Source organism: Drosophila persimilis, unplaced genomic scaffold, assembly GCF_003286085.1.
Source record: "Drosophila persimilis strain 14011-0111.01,24,50 unplaced genomic scaffold, DperRS2 tig00000520-arrow-pilon, whole genome shotgun sequence".
Taxonomy (NCBI): domain Eukaryota; kingdom Metazoa; phylum Arthropoda; class Insecta; order Diptera; family Drosophilidae; genus Drosophila; species Drosophila persimilis.
Genome location: NW_020825317.1, coordinates 3,742,122 through 3,765,317, shown reverse-complemented (window position 1 = coordinate 3,765,317; position 23,196 = coordinate 3,742,122). Strand labels below are relative to the sequence as shown.

General features: G+C 47.7%; 3 protein-coding genes across 8 annotated transcripts in view; 2 read left to right on the top strand and 1 right to left on the bottom strand.

The window, feature by feature from the left end:
• Window positions 1-23,196, top strand: part of LOC6596713 (uncharacterized protein CG43867) — a 128,179-nt gene that overhangs the window by 80,855 nt on the left and 24,128 nt on the right. For all 6 annotated transcript variants that reach the window (XM_026990215.1, XM_026990214.1, XM_026990212.1 and 3 more), the window contains one exon: window positions 19,073-19,135. In XM_026990215.1, coding sequence (XP_026846016.1) covers window positions 19,073-19,135 — 63 coding nt within the window. The remainder of the gene's footprint in view (window positions 1-19,072; window positions 19,136-23,196) is intronic.
• On the top strand, window positions 13,237-14,227 carry LOC6596709. Its single transcript, XM_026990218.1, has one exon. The coding sequence runs from the start codon at window positions 13,318-13,320 to the stop codon at window positions 13,567-13,569; it is 252 nt and encodes an 83-aa protein (XP_026846019.1). The 5' UTR covers window positions 13,237-13,317; the 3' UTR covers window positions 13,570-14,227.
• LOC6596710 lies at window positions 16,290-16,750 on the bottom strand. Its single transcript, XM_002021997.2, has one exon. The coding sequence runs from the start codon at window positions 16,748-16,750 to the stop codon at window positions 16,346-16,348; it is 405 nt and encodes a 134-aa protein (XP_002022033.1). The 3' UTR covers window positions 16,290-16,345.

The window sequence follows — 23,196 nt, the reverse complement described above, 5'->3', positions numbered from 1 at the left end:
ACAGCCATGTGGCACTGGGCCAAGGAGAGTCCTGGAGGGGAGAGGAGGGCATCAGAGCCATGATGCCTCTGGACCAGTCAAATGAGTTTCAATCATGAGAACGACACAATAACCAAAGAGGCAGACTTGCTCACAGCAGGCGTGAGCCATAAAAAATTTAAGCAATGCGGCATTTTACACCTTTTTCCAAGGGATAAGAAGTAGAAGGTGCTGCCAAGGCAGCAGCAGGTCCTGTGGCCGCAGTAGCCTAGTGGTAGGTGTAGCTGTAGCTGGAGCTGTAGGTGGGCGCTGAAGCCATCAGGACGGCAATCAAAAGCAATGATTGTTGCCCATAAAACGAAACGGTTATGTTTATCTGGGTTTTTGGCTCGAGCCTTGTGCTCCTTCCACCTCCTTTCGGATAGAGAGAGAGAGAGGGAGAGAGAGAGTCTCCCTCCATCCAGAGAAAACGTAGAGAAGAGCTAATGGAATGCGCTCGAAGCGAAACTCTCGGCGAGCCTTTGCCTAAGTAAAAGAAATGAGCCTGAGAAGTAAATATTTAATGGCACATTTCTGCATCTCTCCCTCTTTGGCTCCGTCTCTTTCCCTCGCTATCTCTCTCTGGATGCCCCCAGGCTAATGGACACACTCGCACTCGGAGGCACTTCCCACTCCGATTTCCATTCCCCAAACGATTGCTGGCTGTTGTGTGTTGCTTACTTTTTGAACAAGTGCAAATGTTTTTCATGACTTTTCATTTTATTTAATTTCACTTTTATTATGATTATATTTTCAGCCGCTTTTACTGTCTCTCTCTCGCTCTTACTCTTACTCTTTCTCTTGCTCTTACTCTGTCTTCGCTTTCTTTCTTTTGGCTCTTTTTGGGTACATTTTGGCTAACGATGAAATGACTTAATAAAAAAGTTCTTTCGGACTTTGGTAATTGTTGGAATGTTGTTCTGTTTATGGACATGTGGCAAATGGCAAATCGAATCTTGCATTAAGATTTGGCCGCTCTGAACCGTTTCAATTCCGCAGCATTCCCCTGCCAGGAAACTGAAGTGATGGAATCGTTCCGTTCCCGCTGTTTCCTGCAGTGATCTGTCCATAAATGATTTCAAGCACTTCTTTTTAATGGATCTTCCACAGGAACGAAATTCGAGTAATTCCAATAGCTTCTCATCGAGTTCATTCGAGAAGGAAGGAGACGAAAGAACACAAACTTATTCCTACCTTTCCAATGTTTCAATTCCACACGTGGGCATGGTCACACTGTTACTGCTTCTGGGAGGGGGCGCCTCGTTCCAGTCTTACTTCTCCGTGGCATTGATATCAGTCCAGGTTTTCAAATCGATTCGGTTGCCTGATTAAAGGCAGCCGCCACCTCCTACACCTTTTTGCCTTTATCTTGTGCCCTCCACCCATTTCTCATTCCATTCCAAACAGAAAAAAACAAAACAAAAGCAAATGCCATGAAAATTGAAAATGAAACCTAACACGCCGCGATTCAAGAAACAAATGGCTGCTGATGGCACAGGGGCCAATGCCTGATGGCTGGGCTGGGATGGGATGGGATGGGATGGCTGGGATGTCTGCGACGGTGATGAGGCTGGGGAGCAGCGGCCTGGAGTGCAGATCCAGATCCAGATCCAGACCCAGAAAAATGCTTCAGCGCATTGCAATTTCTAGCCAAAAAAAAAAGAAAATAAAAAACGAAACGAAAAAAAGGACGTGCAGACATGTGCCGCGCCACAGCCTCGTCGCCAGGCGCCACGGCGTGGGCGCCACAGACAGCGGCAGTAAGCGATAGTCAGTTAGTGGCATGCCCCCCAGTGGGTTTCGGGCGCGTTCTCGGGTTTAACTTTGGCAAACGCTTACGCAACGTTTTGTTTGAGCTAACGGACGCACGGAGAGCCGGTCAGACGGACAACCTAGGACGGGCTGGAGTGGGTGTGGGTTTGGGTGTGGGTGTGGTTGTGGGAGACAAATGGCTGCAACCGGGTGGCAAGTGGATGACAGGTGTGGCAGAAGAGCGAGGAGTAGCGGCAGCAGCAGCAGACAACTGCAAGTCAGGAAAAGCACTGGGAAATAACACTGAAAGCTTACTGAGGTGCAAAGAGAGGGCCTCGAGTCGGCGAGAGAGAGGTAGAAATTTACATAAAGCAAATGAAGCTGAAATGGAGTAGGGGGTGCATCGGGGAGGCTGTGGGAAATTGGAGATGGGAAATGGAGCTGCGAAATGGAGCTGGGAAATGGGAGATGGGAGTTGGGAGTTGGGAGACGCAGGCCAAGAGCGCCCGGAACGCCAGCAGCCAGGAGTGGGGCACATGGATAGTTTGCATTGCCTTGACCAAAAAGGTAAATACTTCAATTTGCGCAAAATGTTTCCCCCACAGAAGCTGTACACTGCGAGAAAAATCTAGAGTGAAAGCAGAGCAGCTACGACTCCTATGACTCCCACTCAGTCCTGGTAGGTTTATGGGCCAAAAACGAAAAGCAGAATAGTTTTGTTTAAAGGAACCTTCAGGGATGTTTGTTCCGAAGCTACGCTGGATAAAGAAATTAAATGAGTCACAAAGAACGATCCCACCTAATAGATTGCAGAAACACTCGCCGATCGGATCGTTATTAAAGCCAAAATAAGCGAAACCTGGCTGGAGCACCTGGCTTTCTAGCAATAAGCGTCCTTCTTGAGTCCCTTTCTCTGGAATTTTTTAATGATAGCTAAATATGTAAAGGGGGCTGTGTCTAGGAGTTTTTTCCATGAACCCTCTTTCTTATAGAAATAGTAACGGTACAAGAAATACTGCAAAAACTGAGCTTTTGCTGATTTTAATCGGTTTAGTAATTACTTTCAATAAAGATTCCATCAATTTAGGAATTAGAATCGGGACAGAATCGAGTAACATGTGCGCTCATTGGATCAGCTTTTCCTGGTACTGGCACTCCCAATTTGCGTATTTTGTTGCATTTTAAAGCAAAAGACTTCCTGCATGGAATGGCAGGGAGCAGTCTGCTGCTGGAAGAGTTTCAAGTTCCACGACACATAATGATGGGATGCGAATCCCATGGAATCTTTCGAGTAGCTACCGAAACGAGAGTCCTGTTCTTCACTGTGCAGTGTGTAGTGTTGTCCGAGGGCCTGGGTGTCCAAGTGTGTGCGCGGGTCTGTTGAGGAATGGAGGATAAATACACTATGCTGCCGGGAGTGAGAGAGGCGGGGATGTGCTCCGCAGGAATCCCCATCAACGCGCTGGCCCAAGATACAAAGTGAAATGGAAAATTGCAAAAGAAAATTTAAAAAGCTTACAAACACACCCACACACGCAAACATAACAACACACACACACATAGACGCAAGGCCCCCTTAATGAAGCTGTCCTGCAGCGTCCTCTCCCTCTCGAGTATAAGGGGGAATCGCCTTTAGCCTTCAGCTTCAGTATGATTTGGTTTCCATTCTCAATTCTCCGTTCTCCGTTCTCCATTCCCTGGCACTATCTCTCATGCGGAGTGTGGGCGTCCGGGGGCGTCTCTGTGTGGTGGCCCACTGGTGTCATGTTTGCTTAGCTGCAATGTTGCAGCTCCACTGTCGGAGCCGTGCGCCTCCTCGCCGTGCAGCACTCTGTTGAATGGCCCTGTGCCTCGCATATCGGGTATATCCTTTTATCTTTGCCTGTGCCACACATCAAAGCTCATTGACAGGCCATATGTCAGAAATTGATTCGTGGCTGTTGCTTCTGCTCTCCCTGACATCATCCCTGCCCAGCTGTGTCCTCAGTGTCTCTTTCTCAGCCATGGCCTGCAGGAGCAGAGAGCAGGGAAATTGAGATCCCAAAAAACAAAATTATGCTCTCGACCATTCTTTCCCATCCCATTCATTCCCATTCTTTCCCGGCAAGAGCAGAGATGGGGCACGAGCAAGAGCATGAGCAGTGTGTCCAGTGTCTCGAGTGCCTCATCAATTTGTTTGTTTTTGTGCTTATCGGATATGCATTTTCCAGCAATTTGAGTAGCTCACCGAAGGAGCAATCTTCCTTCCCTTTCCTGAAGGTTTGTCGAGCATTCGGCAAAGTAATTTGTATTTTAATTGGCCAAAGATTGCCTCAAACACGGAAACACGACCAAGTTCTTAAATTAGAAATTAGAATACTTAAGGAACAAGTTACAGACCTGCTTGTGTTCTATTCTTCTATTCGAGGGAGTGCTCTGAAAGGTTATGCTGAATCGGGGTCACCACAAGGCATATCCTTACATCCACAGTACCTCTAGGGGGACCTTCTTATCCTTCTTGTGATTAAGGTGCATTCCCTGAGTTTTGCTTCCTCTTTTTTTGATGAGCGTATAATAATTACATTTTCCACCACTTGCGGAGGTCACCCATCCACATCCCCATCCCCATCCCCCTCCAGGATCCCATTCCATTTCCCTTAAATATTTTCCGCGTACATTTTCAGGGACGGCTGCACGTACTTTTCACCTGGCGGATTCCCTTTTATGCCACCATTTTTCCGTACCTTAGGTATTCTGTTTTTTTTTCTGGCGACTCCTTTGGAGTCCCTAAAGTGGAAATCCTTTCAAATTGTTTATATTGACAGCTGTCATCGCTTCCCATCAGATTCGCCTTCCTTCCGTTTAGATAAGAAAAGTAACGAAAATAAGAAAGGGACCCAAGAAGTAAGAAATGAAATGAAGGGAGCAAAAACATTTTAATGTATTTTATTTTTGATATTTTTTGTGTCGTTGGCTGTCTGTTTTTTTTAATTAAAGGAAATTAAAATGTAAATTTGGCGCTTTCCTCCCATCAAACCCCACCGCCCCACACTTTTGATACCCCTTGTGCTCGTGGAGTGTCAAGAGAGGGTATCCTGGGCGAGTGAGTGTGCATGTGCAGCCAGGGGAAAGCCTTTAAGATGGGATCAGCAGGAATCTCATGGTATCCGAAAATATGTTGTGGCATCTGTAATTTATAAATTTCTGAAGTTCTCCCACTTGGCGGACCCATAAATAAATATATGTATGATCTACCTGTCTTCCCAAAATCATCGTGATCGGATAAATATTTGTTGAAGCAGGCCCCAATTTCAAAAGATACTTAAAGGATCAAGATTAATGAGAAGTTTTGGTTTTTGCTGGGAATATTACGTGCTGATAAGTACTGATATTATCTACCCACCATTCCTTTTTAAGAGCCCACTACTATTTACTGGGTATCCCAAAGTCGGGGCGCCACTCTGTCATTTAGATGAAGAGTCGGATTGAAGGAAAAAGGACATGGAGAAGGAAGTTGGGCGATGCTTAGACGATGGGTGGCTGAGAGGAAAAGAAGAAGAAACAAAAAACCAAAATACAAATGCAAACAGCAATTAAATGTTCACTAAGCTAACAATAAACAAGAATAAGAACAAGTAGAAGGAGAAGGAGAAGGACTTGAAGGCAAAGGAGAAGACGTTACAGCCACCGTAAGGATGTACACATGTACATCCTCAAGGAGGAGCGACAGATGTCGGGCTTTGCCATTTGTTAATGGAACAATTGAGCGCTGAGTGTGGAGCGAGTGAAAGGGAGGCCCAGGACACGAAGTGGGGAACATCTTAAGGAACCAAAGGATGACAAATGCCTCCCAAGCTCAAAGATGTGGGGAATAATTCCAATGAAGGGAACTCTGTAGGGGTACCATATCAATTTCACGTTTCCACACAAATCCGAATGAATATGAGTGGAAACAATATTAAAAGTTCTATCGGGCAAGGTATGGAATGAATATATACAAATTGCTTGCAAAAATTCGAGTAAAAAAGATTGAGCTTCGATATCAATCAGAGCTCGTTAAATCTCCTTACGAAGCATTGCTGGTGGATAAGCAGGGGAAGCAATGAATGTCTGTTCCCAGATGTCGTGGCAGCAGACTACAGATGCGAGTTAATATTTGTATGTTCTTGGATAGAGTCGCCCCTTATCTCAGGGAAATGCAGATCCACCAAAAACAACTGTCAACTGAAGCCAATCGAGTGGGGGAGGCGGAGCTGAAGTCAGTCGAGAGCTAAAGTGTTGGCGCCTCGAAAGTGATTTGCCACAGTTCCACATCGGAAATAGAGAGAGTGCATCATGTGGGCGGCATTTGTACGAGTGGCCTGTTGCTGTGGCTGCCACGGGACTGCTGATGGCAAGGCACCAGTGACCCCTCAGACGCCGGCCCCGCCGCTGGAGGCAGTGGAGCAGACACAGGAATTAGTGGACGCCATTGCGGTGCCATTTGTGTCGCAAATGAAGCTGGACTTTGATCCATACGACAAGCGATTCAGCATGGTGCGTCCACGACCCACTACTAAATATGTTGAGCATTGATTAAATAAAAGTTCTGTGTAATTTGCTGTGTACCGAATTCCGCAGCGGGGCAGGGCCACACTGGCGACCTGCTGCATTCCGTTTCCACTGTGTTCCACGCGCTGTCGCCCGGCCACACAAGCAATTTGTCTGCGACTGGGGCACGTAGCAAACACAGAGCCAATGTGGCCATGACCGCCGCTTCACTACACAAATCCAATCAAAAGCATTATTTCCTTGTACTCTCGTATCCCGTATCCCTTACCCCTGTCCTTCCTGCTCCCTTCTGCTGCATGTGTGCAGCTGGCTTCAGGACCAAAGGATCCTTAACTTATTTTGTGGTATCATTAACCTTTAAACTTGGACGCAGGCAAGCGAACTGTGTGCAGGAATTGTAAACTTTTGCACTCGCCCAAAGTTTCCCAGAGCCTGCAAACTTTTCGCCTCTTCGGAAAGAGGGAGAGAAGCGGCACCAGCGAGACAGCGCGAGAGCGAGAGAGCGGGGCACCCCCCAAGTAAAACGTAAAATTTTTAACTTTATTTTCGATTTTCGTTTGCCGCAAAAATCGTATTTGCAGCCCCCCAAAAACCAGGGCCAAAAACTTAATTTGCGCCAAACAGAAAGCAGAGAAAAAAAAACGAGCCCACACGAACGCAAACACGGAAAAGGAAAAGTTTCGCCGCGCTTTCTCCCATTCGCTGGCGCCCTGCCCTCTTGGTATTTCTTTTTTAATGCAATCAAGCGGAAATTGATACGTCACCGCCAGCTCCGGAGTTGCAGCACCCACCGCACCACCCACCGCACCACCCACCGCACCACCCACCACACCACCAGTCCGCACAAAAGTGTTGCCAAATTGTTGCAAATAAAATTGCTGATATGGAAATTTTATGCGCAAGTTTTTCTTGCTTTCACACGTCGCAAACACAGACAGACACACCAACAAAACGGAGTCAAGAACTTTTCCGTTTCCTTACACAAAACACACAAAAACACATTCGCTTTGTTGCCTGCCTGGCTGCTACGTCAGGTGTGTCCTGTCTCTTGCCTCCTGCTCCCAGCCACCCTGCCACACTTCCACTGGTGTCCTTGTCCACCTCCACCGGAGGAGAGGCAGCACCACTTAAGTCTGCTGGGCATTTAGCGCAGATAGCAAAGTTCGCTGTTTTGCTGCCATTTTTAGTGTGACCCTTTAAGTGTTCGACATTCCGCTGGCTGGCATGGTCACACTTGACCGTCACTGGAGAAATTCAGAGCTGCAAAATATGGGAAGAGAGGGCGATATGCATTATGTATTCCGTTTTTCCTTGCTGAAACTAATGAAAACTGAAAGCATGACTGAAACATCTTTAAAGAATCTTTGAGATGAAAGAAGAACTCCACAAGAAATGAAGCCACAGAGGGTTACAGCCTCTTATCTATTCCACATTTCATAGCAGAAACTTGCAAGAACAAGAAACTCAAAGAGGCGAAGATGAGGGCGACTTCAAAGTCGAAAGCATTTCCGCTGAAGCAACGAATAAGATTGAACCTTGAGCTACGTTTCGCCCATTCCCCTGTATAGCATGGTCACTCTTAAAGTATTCCACGTTCCGCTGCGTAGCATGGTCACACTTGACACAGTTCCACCCGAACTCCAGCCACACCTTAGCAACGCTCTACAATCCCCGAAAATCCAGCCTGATTAGCGGACCCAATGCCCCAATCCCTGTGAAGCAGCCCCAAAAGCTCGGTCATAAAACCTAGCTTATCGGCTAGAGACCACCCGAAATATATCCACGTACTCGTATCCTTTGGAGTTGGGACTGCAGAGCAGTGGGGAGTGTAAGGAGTGCAATGAGTGGGGAAAGAATGATCAAATTAAAGTTTGGCCATCAATGTGGCGTACGGGGCATAGAATCGGCCACTGATGAGGGCCTGGAACCTTGGCTACTTGGTGGAAACTACTCTGTTTCCCCCTCCCCATTTCCACATTTCCACAGTTCCCCATTTGGCATTTCCGTTTCCGTTTGGCGGCCAACTCAAAACGCACATCAATTTGAAACTTAATCTTGCCGCACCAATAAGCCACGCCAAAAGTTAAGACCCACAGCCCAGAGAGCAGGTCCCCTTCCTGCTGCGGCTGGTCCTGAACAAATTGGGGGGTTGGGGCTGTAACTGGGGGCTGGGGACACGGACCCCCATCTGGTGCTCCTTTTCCTCCATTGTATGCAAACAATTTACAGCGTGAATGGGCGCCCGAGCTTCAAAAGGCAGAGAGGAAGACGATGTGGACCCAGAGCTGGAGGAGAGTCCTGCAAAAATGGGCCTGGGAAATGAGAATGAAAAACTAGGCGCCGTCTCATGCATAAAACTGAAAATGAAATACAAGCCAGAGGCAAAGGCAAACAAAATAAATAAAAAAGCGTCCCGAAAGATGAAAATGAGAGGAAATGCAGGCAATAGATGCGAAGCGCTGCTCGGACCCCCGCAAGGATAATTGAAATTCGCCACAAACCCGAAAACCCAGTAAAAGGAGCGACAGCAGCAGCAGCAGCAGCAGCAATGCAGTTTTTGGTAAAGGAAAATATTGTGAAATCCAATTCCAAAAATCCAAAAATTGAAATGGAAATGAAAGTGCGCTTCGCTCCGGCAGGAAGTGCTTGACTACGCTGCTTGGGATTTTGTCCAGCATTAAGAGATTTTCCACACTCATTAATTCGTTTTGTGCTAATTTTGTAAGCCCACGAAACTTTCGAGGGGAAACCCCAGTAGAGGACTGGCCTTGAAGGAGTCGAGGCCAAAAATATTGTTAATGCCAGAGGATGAGGGAACCATGGAATCTGAGAATGCATTGAACTTTTGAGTGGCAATTACTTTAGCCTCAAGGAGGAGTTTCGAGGACTCTTCAAACCATCGGCAAACGGCCCACAATTAAGTTAATTACGGAGTAGTACCAGTGGAAGCCGGCTAAAGGCAGGTAAGGCACCTCATCCTCATCCTTAGTCACTGCCAGTATTCGTATTCATTCATTCATTCATGCCGTTCCTTTGTGTGTTCCTATCACTGTCTGCTATTTCTGCAATTAACTTGATTGCGCCTATAAATATGCAGCACTTGGCCGTGATTATTGCGCGGACTCTCTCTGGGCTTTCGTTTGGGAGACGGGCGGCGGGACACGGGACACGGGAGACGGCAGACGGGACGACACCCAGCTTTTGCATTTGCCTTTTGTGTCTGTCTGTCCTTCCACTCTCCGGCACTGTTCCTGCGCCTAAAAGTCTGCCACTAATTGTTATTCCTCGACTGTCGCTGCGAATCTCTTGCTTTGTCTCTCATGTCCTGGAGTCTGGGACTCCTCCAGTTTCAGTTTCAGAACTTGGTGTAAGTGGACGAGTCTTTGGAGGAGTCCTTGAGACGCTATCAACTGCTAATAGCTTTGGGATATCTTTCGCACAGCTCTCTCACGCCAAGGAGTAATGACCGCATACATATTCGAGTATATGCATGCCTTCTTCCATGCCTTCTTGGTGGTCTTCTGGTCTTTTTTGGGCGTTTGCATTACTCTACCTTTCCAACACTCAACAGGTTTTCAGTGGTTGGTTTCCATTGGTTCGTTAAATTGATTTATTCCGCCGTTTCATCCCACTGTCAGTCCTGGAGTAGGTACGTAGATACATATTATGTACATATATGCACAACTGCAGATGGTGAAAGTGGAAGGTCCTTGAATAGATGATCGAAAGAACCCAATGCCAATGTCAAACTGCAAGCAGACGATTCCGCGTCGCAGAGCAGGCGAAGAGAATATAGAGTATGAGTGTTTCACATTTATTAAACGGATTCAACTGGCCGGAATCGACGGATCGTCCTTCAGCTGAAGATGAAGCTATAATCTCGCTGTACCGGACGATGCACAAGTTCACGTACAGCGAATACCTGCTGTTGGTCACTTGGAAGCTACAGCTTGGACAGAGCGCCGAGGAGATCCCAGGTGGAAGAGGAGCAGGACTAATGCCAGAAAAAGGATCGCCAGAAGAACGACGAAACCGAGGCGGCAGGTATGTGCGAGCTTCGGCACCGTGGGGAAGGAAATCGGCCGCACCCAAATATCCCGCAGATGATCCACCAGCGGCTGCATGTAGTATTCCAGGCGACGCAGCAATGATGTCTGCCTCCACTGCGGATTGAATGGGGGGACTCAGAGATTGAGCGGAGACCAGGACTTACTGTTCAGCCTTACTATTATACGCTTGTGCAGCGGCTTTTTCCAGGTCTTGCGCATGTAACCAATTTCGAACGAGGATTTTCAGATCTATCTATAACTTTGACAAATTTTCAATCGTTGACACCCCACCTCATGAGAATTTCGGGTTGCCTTTCGTTTTTGCCCCATACGAAAGTATTCCGTTCCCATTTCATTTATCAGGTTTCTTGACTTGTTCTTTATCATTGTTCCTCTACTGTTTACTTCTGAACTGTTTCACGTTTTCCTTTCATTTCCTTTCCATTCCAGATCGTTTCGCTTTGCTTCCTGTGTTCCAGTTCTTTTTGTGTTATTTTTGGCTCCAATTTGGTTCGCTTCGAACCAAAGGATGGCATGGACCCTTATAGAAGCTTATTCTTTATTCTTCCATCCATCCTTTTTCTTTGATCTGATGCTTATTCTCTTAGTGTTGCATGTCCTGCTGCCAATCGGCTTATAGTCTCCTCTTCCGTCTCATACCATTCCTATCCCGTTCCATTCCGTTTTGGGGAACATCCTGGTCCTTGTCCCACTGCATTTCATCCATCGAGAACACATCCCACCCCACCTGTCATCCCCCTCTTTGTGTCCTGGGTGTCCTTCGCCCTCTCCTGCTCACTTTCCATGCTCTTTTCCTGCTGCTGTTTGCCATTGTTAATCTTTAACCTGAGTCCTAATCCGTGCGTCATGATTGAAAGCAGCTGCAAAAACGTTGCGTGCCTTGTGGCATGCCCCTGCTTATGCCTGGAACCGGAGCGGAATGTCGCACATGATGAGCGCACATTGGCAACGACTGGAGACGGCATCGTCGTCGTCATCGTCGTCGTCGTCGTCGTCGTTGTCTAATCTGATTGCCATGATGTACTTGCCTCCTGCCAATTTGTGTCAATTTGGTGGAAGCCCCATCTCCAGTCCCATCCCCCGACTCAAGGCTGAGGCAGCATTAGGCCCCGCAAGCAGTTGTGCAGCAGCTTAAAGTTGCTTCGGAGCCACGGGCCCTGCTTGTTGCACTTAAGGCGCCTTCTAATTAGTTCGTTGGCGCTGCTTCTGGCTCAGGTGTGGCAGGTGAAGGTGCAGGTGTGGGGTCGCCCTTGGCCCATTAACCATAATTAGTAAGCCTCCGGGCCACTGGGAAGCAGTCTTCTCTCTGGGGAGTTAGGAGGATAAAGATAGGAGGGCGTCTTGTGCGGATTGGAAGCAACGAACGGCTTACGCTCTCATTCTCATTATCTTCGTTACGTTTCGTTGCCTTCCCCCCTGTTCTGCTGTCCCATGCCAAAGTATATCCACATATACATATCTAGGAACGATCGGTAGATAATACATACAATATGTGGGAAAAATACTCCAAATCACGAGCCTTTTTGAAGTGCAGATACTTTACGCACGAGTGTATCTGTAGGTTTATCGACGGTTCCACGGTCGCTCAGAGGATGTCCAATTGGTGTCAGGGGTTGGGTGATTGGATGGCTGGGTCTTAGGTCTTGGGGGGGTAGGGCCGTTGTCGCCTCTGTCGCCTCGTGCGCGCGGTTTTGCTTATTTTGTGGCAAGCTAATAACACACCTTAACCCATGTTAGCCTACATTTTCGTGTGTTGTGGTTATTCTTGGATTGTTGTACGTTGTGTTTTGCCTCCACTTGACCCCAAGCCCCCAAAGGGAAAGAGCCGCCACACTTGCGGCTGCCGTGATGCGTGTGGCAGAGTGGTGGGGCGTGGCGGGGCCGGGCGGGGCCGGGCCGGACCTCTTGGGGCATGGCCTTTATGCAATTGACATCGTTCTGTGAGAGTAAATAGGCAGGCAGCAGTTGGCCTACTTTCTACTGCTAAACCCCCCCGAAAAGTGCCCCAAAGTTGGGCAATTAATACTCCAAGAGCGCGGTTTGTTGCAAGGGAGATAGGAGGGAACCCCAGCTTTCATTTCTGGGAGTAAAGGCCATGTACATTACCCGACAATGCATCGCACGGGAACCAGTCTCGTTCTCAGACAATTTACTTTAAAGGGGAACTGCTCACGCATTTCAGCGCATTCTGGAGAAGGACAGGGATTGCTGTAAGGATACATCGACTCGGCGTTTGTTTCGGACAAATCTGCCATTGCCAGAAGCGTTGCAAGTGCTCGAATTGAGTTGTTGAATTGAACGTGACGCATACAGCACTGCCCGTCGCTGAATGGCTGGGCGGCAGGGCCCTTCTCCCGTCCCCCGTCCCCCGTCAACCGTCTCCCGCTACGCAAATGTTTTAGCGCCATTGAATTTGATGGCAGCGCATAAATGTAATTATAACGTGCATAAATGCATATGCGAGAGCACTTGTACAACATCTACATATATCTCTTTTTGTATACCCCTCGTTGGTGGATTACGTGCCACTGCAGTGCAGTGCAGTGCAGTGCATTCACTCGTGCATTATATTCATGCATATTCACATATAATGCAAAATGCATGATCGCATTCGTTAATCAACGGGATATACTTAATTTTAATTTTAATTTATTTTGTCATTTGTGTGTGGCGGGGGATGGGGCTCGGGTGCTCATTTAGTAGAACAGTGTTTGGCTTTGTGGAACCATTTAGCACAGTAAACAGCTGCGGAAACAGGAAAACAGGGGAAACAGCTGTTATACGGACCCCCCATGGAGGTGGCTTTGGATTAAAGGCTCCGCTTGCTGTCATCGAGCAGCAGTCCACGCACTGGGATCACTGGAGCTACAGCTAGAGCTGGAGCTGGAGCTGGAGCTGTAGATAGAGATAGAGATAGCGAGAAGAGAGCACTCACTGCTGACGGATCATGCTTATGGGCTTTTTCCTGGACCTCTTTGCTTGCCGCAGATTCCGCGGCGACGCCCCCCCGATGGACGTGCCACCACCTCCGACTGTAATGGTGGCACCAACGCCGTTCCCGGAGGCTGTGGTTGTGGAGCCACCCATGGGGTATCCCCATCCCACAATCGATGAAGAGCAGGTCCAGGAACTGGAAGTGGAAGTGGACGACAGCTACGAGGGCTATGATGATCCACGCCTGCCCGAGCTCATAATCTAACAGATGCCGCATGCTACTACCTGCCACAATCCCACATGCCACACCTCATCCCACTTCCCCTGCGCTCCATTCATTTGGCTTAATTAAAACTCTTTTGCAATAATCCAATTACGGGCAAAAGGCAAAAACCAAATGACAACAAATGGCATAATGGCCAGACATTTTCCATAAAACTCTCTCTATGAAAAAAACAAAAAACAAAACACACAATCAAATGTATCCAATAGAAGACGAGCGGGCACGTTGGGAGTCGCAGCTAGCGTCTCGGCTCTACATTCATACCGCCCGAGGGCGCACCCTGCACCGGGAAGAGTCTGCGAAGCACGTGGCCTGCTGATCTGCTAGATACGGTTCTTCCCTACGATTCCGCGCTTTTTCGTTGTCTCATAGACTATAAATCGAATATACCCTAATATTGCACACTGTTCGAGTACTGGGTATGAAAATGAACAAACAGAAAGAACAAAAAACAACGCAAACAACGGAAACAAAGCAGCAAAACTCCACAACAAACAATGCGATAAAATTCAATTACAACAAATTTTTAATTAACTTTTTGCAATCAAAACACAGAACAAAACAGAAAAGAACCCGAACCCCGAATGAGAAGAGTGCGAATGCGAATGCAAATGCAAATACAAATCACCCAAAAACCTAAACCAAATAAATAATATATTATATATTTTATATGAATAGAAATCCAAATCGGAATCGTAAGCCCAATTGAGCGAGTAATAATAAGTCCGCAAATCATCAAGCGGCATCGGTGGGGGCGTGACGTATTGGATGCAGATTTTCAGGGCAGGAAATGGCAGATCCATGCAGGGGATCCTCTATTAAGTTAGGCACATGCTTTTGGCTAGCAAGCAACTCTGAACAGTTAGCAGCGGTACGCTCTGTTAAAAATATTTTAAAAAAATTTTAGCTACTCTTCAAAAATGGATTTTCCTCAGAAAAAGGGGATCATGACCGCATAGTGCAGCAAGTGGCCCAAAAAACATCTTGGCGCTCTTTCTCTCTCTTCACCGAAGTGCGCTGCTGCATCACGCGGGACTTAGTGCACGCCTAATGGATCTTAGGAAAGAGAAGGTTAGAGTTCGATAAGGCCAAAATATAGGATTATCATATGAGATGGAATAAGTGGAGATTGTCTTGATTTATATTCGGTTTTATATAGAGATGGGAAGGGAAAGAAAGGAATAAAATGATCAAGGTTTTATATGGATTGATTAGTGAGAAACAACCTGAAAGAATGCAATGAGATTGCCGTGTTCAACTATAATTATGTGCATCTATTGGCAGTTGTTAGGTATTGGAATATGGGAATATATATGTACATATGTAGGAATATTTATGGGGAACGTGTACCAACTAATAGATATGGGAAGATATTGGAATCCCTGAATGAGCATTCCATATCAGGGGCACCTACAACTACATATACGGCATCATATGTAGTTGCAGTTTTGTATCAGATAAATATTTAAATTATTTTTGATTGAAATTCTTTAAGATTTTCCACCTGTTGTTTGTTTTAAACCCTTTTCTTAAGGCAAATTATGCTCAAGTCTGCCAACGTGAGTATTAGAGATTAAAGGGAATATATATATTGGAAATACTAGTATCGTATAAATAGAGATTCGGCAAGGTGGGGCTGATGCAAATACAGAAGAATTTCAAAGCCACACAGGAATGGAATGGCTTGAGATAAGAAGGATAATGCGTAATGGATTGGAATAAAAATATCACCTTGGCAGATAGTGGGTTATGGCTGTCCTTAATTGGATAATGGACCGATTCCGAATGGCATGGAACGAGCACGGGTAAGGGTACGGGTAAGGGTAAGGGTAAGGGTACGGGTACGGGTACGAGTGGGAGTAGGAGTAGGAGTACTCGTAACAGAGCGCAATCTACCTCTACCTCAACCGATTCCCAATTGAGTAACCATTAACCTGAGAGCAAACCAATGGGGGGTGACAACACACCCCGCAACCCCCCTGAAACTACTATTGAAACCTATCAAGATCTCTCTGTCCCCCCTATTGCCCCCACGCAGAGGGGGAGACTGAGAGGAGAACTTTTGTGAGAAGGCGACGCTCGCGGGGAAAGTTTTGCAACGCGAGGCGAACGACACCTAAACCCCTAGCTAATGGCCAAAAGTAAACGACTTCATGGCTCGCATGTTGGGGGGTGGTGCCACGGCCACCCGCTCTGCAGCACCCTCCTGCAGTGTCCCATTGTATGGCATTTGTTTGTGGGAATTGCATTCGTGGCGGGGAAATTGCATTTTCTGTTTCTGGTTTTGTGTTTGAGTTTGTTTCGAGGTGATTTCATTCGCATTGTTTGTCCGATCCATTCAAAGTTGTAAAAGTTGTTTTGAAAGTGTCTGCAAAAGGGAGCGTGGGGGTGGCACCGCCCCCTCTCCCTCCTCCAGCAGGATGAAGCGCCATGCAATTAAGCCAAAATGCGGCTGCTTAAAGCCCCAACCAACTAGCAAAAGGGCTTCCCACCAATTAACTCCGCCAATTGGCGGTGGAAACGCCTATATTCAGGGGCGGGGACAATGAACAGGAGCGCGAATCGATGAAGGGATAGAGGACGAGTGGCCGGCCTTCTTTTGCACGCACGCAACCCAAGGCCCAACTTTTCTCTCAGCCTTAGGACTTTTTCTACTCCTTAATCCATTCCCAAAAGTTGTGCCCAAAGAAAAACCAACAAAATGCTATAGGCTGCCGACTGGCCGGCCTTTAATCCGAGCCCCATACTCCGAATCCCCCTAGAACTGATCGGGAATGCAGCGGTCGGATCCGGAGGGAGCGCTAAAGACCTGGTCATAGCGCTCCAGGGTCTCGAAGGAGGCGCGCTTCCCGCGAGCGGGCGGACGGATGCAGGTGGGGACGGGCAGGTGCTTCGAAGGCGGCAGATTGGGCCTCGGAGCGCGCACCAGTCGCTTGGAGAGGCTGCCCAGGCTCCCGAGGCTGAGGCGGCGCTCCTCCTTCTCCCGCAGCATTTCCTGGTGCAACTGCTCGTCGAGATCGTATGCCTCCATGTCGTCCACCTGCATGCTCCGCCGATGGCTGTTCCCCATGCTGTCCGGCGTCTCAGGCACTGTCTCCGGCTCTGTCTCTGTCTCTGTCTGCGGCTTGATGCAGGCGAACAAGTCGCCCAGATTGGAGCACATTCTGGTTTCTCTGATGTCGGCGGCACACGATGCTGCTCTGACGAGTGCCGCCTATGTTTTATAGAGCCACTGGTCAACGGCTGTCGGGAGCTGACTCAGAGACATTCCTATGCAAAGCAGCTGTTTCCGAGCCAGGCACTGAGGCAGCTTCTCCTCCGACGATTGCAGACCAGATTCGTACAGCAAGTGGACATATTCCATAGACGATCTCTGTAAGAAAACAGCGAAGACTGTCGCCGTCATGTCCGCCCCTTCGGGCTCTCGGAAGCTCTCGATAAGTGGAACTTTTGCTTGGTCTAGTCGTATTTCTTTAACAGACGCATCGATGGTAGAGCAGTGCAATTCTATGGGATATTGTGGGATAATATAAGAGTGTGTAATGGAATCGTCTTCTGTGGAAGTTTTTCAGAGCCAAGAGACAGAGGATAAGTACGCAAGGAAATAAGAAGATAAGGAAATAAGAAATAAAATATGAGTATGAGGGGACCAGGGAGGAATGGATTAGTTATTCTCTGTGTTCCTCTGTTACCTTCTTCCTGTAGCGTCCAATTCTAATGGGAAAAGGCACTTAAAGGTTAAGGCAACCATCCCTTCTGACACTTCCGCTTCCGCTCTCCTCTTTCTGCAGTGCGGGGAGTGAGGGCGGGCTGGGGCTGCTTCATATTTTGCACAACAATTTGATAGCCATCAATCAATTGAGTACCCCGGCTCCTCCCCCTCCTGTCCCCGTTGAGTGGCCACTTGAATGGCATAAAAAGCGGAAATTAATGCACTTAAGGCATTCAAAATCGAATCTTTGAGCGGCCGACGGTTGACGTGGGGATTGGGAGTGGTAGTGGTGGTGGAGGTGGAGGTGGTGGTGGTGGTGGGAGTGAGGGAGTCCCCTTTTGTGTGCTTTGCAGCGGAATCAAGTGGCAGAGTCTATCCATCTATCCATCTGGCTTTTTGCTTTGGGGCCACTTGGCTGATTAATTGGCATGGAAACGTTACATCCCCCTCAAGCGGTAATGGTGATCCTTATAGGGCGCGTGCCTCCTTTCTCGGGCCTCCTGTTTACGGCCCGAGAGCCATTGAGCGCTTAAAAGCGCAGGATTAGCGTATCCTTCGAGGTGGGAGGGAAGAGCATGGGGTGCTTATGATGATGGGCAAGTGCTTTCGGGCAGGTGTTTCCTCCCATGAATTTCCATTAATTCGTTGTCTCGGGGATCCTCGCATTATCCTTATTAGGCGCAAATTGTGTGCCATTTCCCCATGATTGAGTCGTCCACTGATTGATGGATGTCCAGCATGGGATTGGGGAGGTCAACAGCTCTCCCCGGGATTGTCTGGAGGGGATGAATGGGGGGTCCTTTCCACTTTTGAACAGCCAAAATCCCGAAAAGGGACAACCGGCGCCATCTGTCGGCTCTTAAAGCGTATTCAACACGGGAAATTCTCACAGATACGGGGAAATTCGTGCTGTAGTTGGTGTGTGTATCAGCTAAGAGTTGGACGTCCAATTTTCACTGGTTTGTGTCTTGACTGAATTTGTGGATTGCATGTAGACAGCATAAGTACATCCATGCTCGGGTTTTCGAAAACTTATCCTATTACGAAATGTGCGTGCCCCGGCCTTCGCACCTTTTTGCTATCAATACTGTTTCATTACCAAATTGTTTTGCGATAAAAGCAGCAATTCTTCATTTTATGTTGGTTTCGTACAGTTAAATTGGAGGTGATATTAGAAATAATGTATTAAACACATAAAGTTATATGAGAAAAATTTTCCATTGGATAAATGTAAACTTAAAACATGTGCGAATATATTTTCTATTATTTATCGCGCATAAACTTTTTTAGTTATGTGCTCAACTCATTAGATACCGTGTGGACTTGGTTAATGTATTGGCTAAGCTCTGTGGATGATGGTTAGTTGCGCAAGTAGTTAGTAGTTAAGACGTGGATTGCATGTAGTACATGTGTTTACAGCGTAGAATCCATGTAGAATCCACGAAGAATCCACTTTAAAAGGGGGTTTCCTTGCATTTTCGGGGGTTTTATGGTCTGGAAACTATCTAAATGCCATCTAGAGTCTCGTAAATTTATCTATGTAAAAGATAAGATAGATGTTAAACCATGTATATATCTCATAATTGCCTGTACAAATACCCATTTTCCCCGTTAAACATTTTCTAATCTCTGCTGCAGCATAAGGATCCGCATGTGGCGGGTTATTTTCACATGATTTCCGATTTTTAAGCACCCATATACCCATACCCATCCAGACCCTTCCCCGCCACCCGCTACAATGAGATTTAACCAACTTTCTCCTCATTTTTGCAGTTAACGGAGCTGGAGCAGCGCGTCATCGAAGCGGAAGAACGCGCCGAGGAAGCTGAAGATAAGGTAAGCCATTAAATGACTGACAGTACAGCACCCTACCCTCAAAGCAGCCCTTGTCCCCTCAGAGGGGTTAGTGGGTATGCGGAAGGTTTGGCAAATTAAAACAGGGATAACAGACATTACGGGAGAGTTGAGGAGAGAAGAGCGTGTCCTCGACGAGGGAGTCGAGTCGTCTGCATCATTAGAAGGCAGTTTAAAGCATTTTTCCAGCATTACCATGACAATGCCTCATCTGATGGGCTGATGGGCTGCTGGGGGGATGGGAAATATAATAGGAGGGTGAGGGGGTGGTATCCACACTCGGAGTGGGGTGTGTGGGGTGCATTCAAAGCGAGTGATGCGTTGCGGTGGATGCTTTCTGGCAGCTGCGGCCAAAAACATTTGCCATTTGCCGGACCCCCAGACGAAGGCCGAAACAAGGCGAAAAGTTGTCACCCGCAGAGACAGAAGAGAGGGGCAGACAGACAAGGAGGGGTACTGCGTGGAGGGTGCGGGTATAGAGGGTACACAAAACATAAATCGACTTCCGTTCCGGGAATCACCCAAACGCACATTAATGCAACACTGCGTAGCGCCACAGCCCCACACTCGCTTGGAGCATGGAGTTCGTGCGGTTGCAAGCGATGCGGAGCTTTAGTCCTCTCCTCCATCCTCCCTTCTCCACATACAGCAGCGGCAGCAGCAGCAGCAGACCAGCAGAAAACTACCCCCGAAATGGGGACCAAGGACACATGTAGCTGCTCCTCCTCCGACCGCCCGTTCTCCAGTCTCTCTGGCAATATCAAATGCGCATTGTTTGCATTAACAAGTCCCCGGAGGCTTTTGGCTTTTACCTAACGCGCAACACCCCGAAAAACAAGCGAAATGCAAATATTTGCACCCCCGCACAACACACAGGAAATCCCCGAAGAGTGGGGTTATCTCTGGCAAAGGGACTGCTACCGCTTTCCCGATCCCTGGGCTTGAGACTGGGCTTTCTATTGCCGCCGCGCGTGTTGTTCAAAGACCAAACAGACCAAACCCCAGCAGATCCAGGAGTCCCAGTCGCAGTCGCAGTCCCACACGGCCAACCACTGTGACAAATTGAATTCTTGTTACTTTGTTTGCGCCGAGATTAGATTCCTGTGCAAACACGTGCCTCTGGATAGCGCCCAGCCAACCCCCAAAGGCAGGGACCAGGACCGGGACTGGGACCGGGACCGGGACTGGGACCGGGACCGAGGCTAAGACTCTACCCAGTGCAATGGTTCTGGTTCTGGTCCTGCGCAACCCTTTCGACGGTTCCCTGCTCTTTCAATGGTCCTGTTAACAGCTTCTCATTACTTATGCTTCAATTAGTCCTGAAAGGGCTTTAAAATTGGTTAGCCTCATTAGAACTATTACGAACGGGAGCAAAGGGTGAAGAGCATTCTTTCTTATGATATTATGAGTATTTTCGGGCACTTTCCAACTGAAAATCGGCAAAAGATACGTTCAGTTCCTAGATCCTGTGGATCTCCTGTAGGAGATCTGTGTCATAACGGAGGGGCCTCTGCAAGGCAGCTGAAATAATAGACACATACGTTACACTTACATTTTCTGCACATACGATCCTCTTTTCGCTTTGGTGGGATGGAGTGACATTGATCTTTTGCTAAGATCTAAAATATTGGGATGCGTCTGTTCCCATTTTCCCTATACCTTCTTTGCGACTAAGACTGCAATAGATAAATCTCTCGTGAAGAAGATTAACCATTAAATGTTTAATCTGCTATTTTGCGGAGATCTGGCAGGCTAGCAGATCTGGCCAGGACCACTTATCGGCTCTTGTACATAGTCCTTAAATGAAATGTTATTTACTTCGAGGTTTAAATGTTCATCGCTTCTGGTGGTTCATTTCTTTGTATCCCATCCTTCAATCAGAGTCCAGCTCTAGTTTTTTGGGACTCTCACACATTTTTGAGTAAAACTTAAATTACAGTCGAGCTTCCATACAGCGAACCTCAAGAGGAATTCATAATACGGAAAATTCGTAGTATAGAACGCCTTTTTGCAGAATATACCATTGCAGTGTTCTGGAAATAAATTAATAGATAATACAGTCGGTATTTGATACGATTGCCAAATGTGTCCCCTGATTGTCTGTGAAATGTAAACTGGTAAAATTCCTCATTGGACGGCAATTGGAATACGAGCGCGAATTTCATTTATGTGGAGGAATATTTCGATTTGACAGTCCCTTAGTTTAATCCCAGTAAAGCCCCAGTCCATCCATCCAGACAAGGTCAGAGGATGCCCCATCATCCACAAACACTTAACGCCCCCACAGAATCCTTCGACACATCCTGTGACTGTTCCTGGGGTGCTATTCCGGGGTTGTGCTCCCCAATTGGACTGCAACTCGAGCTTCCGGCTGGCGCCCGCCTCGCTTCCAGATATCGCATTAAGTATGCATTAAAGAGGGAAAATATAAACATGAGTGGAGCTCTTCGATATGCCCGAGCGCGGCCAATTAAGGGCCAAAAGGGGGACCACCTGAGGAGGGGGGTTATTCCACGGATTGAAAGGGGTAAGGGGCTTGCGAATGCCATCAGATCGGGCATTCGGCGGGCAGGGGAAAGGTCGCACATGTCGCGTGGCACAGTGTTGGAAAGTGCCAGAAGTAGTGTCAAAACAAAAGCAACAACAAGAAGGGAACGAGTCCAAGGAATGTGTAAGCCGAAAGGTGAGGCTGCTCATCGGAAACTATTTCACAGCGGGAATGCCTTACCTTCTGTGGGATATACCTTCTGAGAGCAGAGTTCAGCCATGAGGGTGGCAAAGCTTGACAGCTGAGAGGAATAGAGGAACAGCGAGAGAGAGAGAGAGAGAGAGAGCGACGTGGAAGAGAGAGCATGCTGATGCATCCCTTTCTGCAAGAGAACTTTCATTTGGTGGGACAGCTGTCGGTCGTCGGTCGTCGGACGTCGGAAAACAACCCCCCAAAAAGGAGCAACAGAGGAAAAAACCCAAAAGCCAAGCCAGCCGAGCGAAAAGGTGAATGGAAAACAGAGATAGAGAGAGAGAGAGAGGCACAAAGAAGCAGCGTAACAAAAGGCAGAGCGCGTTAAAAATTGTGCAAAAGAAGACTTGTAGCTGCGCGAGGCTGTCCCCTCGGTTTCGTTGTGTCGTCGTCGTCGTCGCCGTCGTCTTTCACTTTTTACGTTTCGATTTGGATTTGTTTAAACTTTAAACAAATTCCTTTCCTCGGACTCACCCTGGAATCCATCCCGCGTGGAAGCGAGTGCCAGAGTTGCCAACGCGGTGAAGTCATCATCCTGAACCTCAACCTCAACCATCCATTGCATTGCCCCAACGGCGAACCGTCGAACGGCGGAGTGGTGGAACGGTGTGGCACTGCCAAAAGGCGCGCGCGGTGTGTGGCCCACATAGTGCATAACATAACGGCATAGCGGAGCAAAAGCAGTGAAAAACTAAGGAAAAGCCCGCAAATTAAACAAAAACTTCAGGCCGATTCCAGTGCGAATAATATCTGTGGAGCGTGTGGTGCGAGGGGAGGGGGACGTGTGTGTCCTGGCGATGACAGGACATATCGGTAAACGTAGTAAATTATAGGACACATATCGGGCGGCCATTCACATCCAGCTTTCTCTCTCTCTCTCTCTCTCTCTCTCTCTCTCTCCTATTCTCTTCCTCTGAAGAGAGCGCCACCCCCAGGCCACAGCGAGAGAGCAGCGCAGTTGTGCAGCTTGTGAGAGAGAGAGCGCAGCGCGCACATGTGTCAATGACAGCTGACTGGCGAAAGCAGTCGCAAAGGGGAGAAAAAAACACACACCAAGAGGAAGAGCATCGGAATCACGATGGGGAGAAGGAGAAGGACAGACAAAATACAATAAAGGAATATAAAAAAACTCGACCAAAGTTCCCAGTGTCTCGAAAATAATTACAGTATTCTTTAAGACGTTTAAAACCTCACGAAAGAGGACATTAAGACAACGAAGGAGGAGAAGCAGCGACACATATCAAAATAACAACAACAACAAACAGCAGCCCAACAACAGCAACAACAAACGTCCATTTACAAC